Source organism: Capra hircus, chromosome 5 (genome assembly GCF_001704415.2).
Source record: "Capra hircus breed San Clemente chromosome 5, ASM170441v1, whole genome shotgun sequence".
Lineage (NCBI taxonomy): Eukaryota > Metazoa > Chordata > Mammalia > Artiodactyla > Bovidae > Capra > Capra hircus.
In genome coordinates this window covers 58411955-58413939 of record NC_030812.1, presented here as the reverse complement: position 1 = coordinate 58413939, position 1985 = coordinate 58411955, and the positions used below count along the sequence as shown (strand labels likewise).

The window sequence follows — 1985 nt, the reverse complement described above, 5'->3', positions numbered from 1 at the left end:
TTTGAGGCTTATCTGAAATTTGAAGAATTTGAGACTCATGCATGAAATTCTAGCATGCAAGTGATAACAATTTTTGTGTTTGGTTGTTCACAACTTATTCTTTGTGAGTGTATAACTTACATCAGAATCCAAAGTTTCCATTACCCACAAAAAGTAATCGCAACCTTTAAGTAGTCTTAATTCAGTCATTTTCTTTGTATCTGTTGGTAATCTAAGTTTGCCAAGCTAAGTTTTACTAAACGAGACTACTGAAGCCCTTAATATAACCAAACTAAGATACCCAAATTGCTTCCTAAATGTCATTTATTGAAATATTTGTGCTCTCACAATCAGTCTCATGACATTGCATTTATTGCATAAATCATGAGTAGGAAATATATACAGAAGTGATACTTGCAAACATGAAAGGCATTTGTGTTTGAAGTCACTGTATAAGTTTCATAAGGAAAAGATCTAATTCCAGCACTTGTATGAATTAGTAATTTTTAAGGTTAAAATAAATAATGATTATAGAATAGCTTTATGACTCCTATACTAAAAGAGATTATTTGTAGCTAGGATGACAGCCAAGAGTTCATTTGTTTATTTTGCCTTGTACCTCTCAGCAGGTTTCTGCCATGGGTGACAGGGAAACACGCAACCACTCAGAAGTGACTGACTTCATTCTTGTAGGCTTCAGGGTCCGCCCAGAGCTCCATATTCTCATTTTTCTCCTATTTCTCTTTGTCTATGCCATGATCCTTCTCGGGAACATAGGCATGATCGTCATTATTATATTTGATCCCCGGCTGAACACACCAATGTATTTCTTCTTAGGCAACCTCTCCTTCGTTGATCTCTTTTATTCTTCTGTTATTGCACCCAAGGCTATGATCAATTTCTGGTCTGAGAGCAAGTCCATCTCCTATGCAGGCTGTGTGACTCAGTTCTTTCTCTTTGCCCTCTTCATTGTGACTGAGGGATTTCTGCTGGCAGCCATGGCTTATGACCGCTTCATTGCCATCTGCAATCCTCTCCTCTACACTGTCCAGATGTCAACACGTCTCTGTGTTCAGTTGGTGGCTGGTTCCTATTTTTGTGGCTGCATCACCTCAGTTCCTCAGACCATCATGACATTTACTTTATCCTTTTGTGCTTCTCGGACCATTGACCATTTTTACTGTGATATTCGCCCCCTTCAGAGACTATCTTGTTCTGATCTCTTCACCCTTAAAATGGTTTCTTTCACCTTCTCTGGCCTCATTGTCTTCCCTACCATCATAGTTATTATTGTTTCTTATTTGTATATTGTGTCCACAGTTCTAAAGATACCGTCCACCAAGGGGCGTCAGAAAGCCTTCTCCACTTGCAGCTCCCACCTGGGAGTCGTGAGTGTACTGTATGGTGCTGTCTTTTTTATGTATCTCACTCCTGACACATATCCTGAGCTCAGTAAAGTGGCCTCCTTGTGTTACACCCTACTCACTCCCATGTTGAATCCTCTGATTTACTCTCTGAGAAACAAAGATGTCAAAGAGGCGCTATACAAACTTTTGGAGAAGAAAAGTGCTATTCTGTGATTATTATTTCTCTTCCACTAATGAGTGGTGTCTGTTTACTTTGTACTCTTCTGCTCATCAAAGAGATTATTCTCCTGAGTATCATAAAAATATTATCAAAAGCTTTTTAAAGGTAATACATGTTTTCCATATATTAATTTTTATTTTCATGTGAGCATTGTCAAACCTAAATGTCCTAGATATTGGAGATTATCTGGATACTGTAGAAGCATTTTTCATGGTGAATCTTCAGACTAATCTCAAATAAAATTTTATTTCACAAAATTTATTTCTATTTTTATGGCAAACTGCTGTACACTATTTTAAGATATTATTACAGTGGTTAAGCAATTATTTTGTATGGTGTTAGTCTTTAGAATTGGTCCTTCCCTTACACACAGCCCCTGGTGACTCAGACCATAAAGAATCTGCCTGCAATGCAAGAGA

The 1985-nt window shown here is 37.6% G+C and overlaps 1 protein-coding gene across 1 annotated transcript; it reads left to right on the top strand.

The window, feature by feature from the left end:
* LOC102182674 (olfactory receptor 9K2-like) lies at nucleotides 561-1559 on the top strand. The gene has a single exon (XM_005680457.2). The coding sequence runs from the start codon at nucleotides 618-620 to the stop codon at nucleotides 1557-1559; it is 942 nt and encodes a 313-aa protein (XP_005680514.2). The 5' UTR covers nucleotides 561-617.

Coding starts and splice junctions, on each gene's coding strand:
- LOC102182674 (XM_005680457.2), top strand. CDS start 618: ATGGGTGACAGGGAAACACGCAACCACTCAGAAGTGACTGACTTCATT.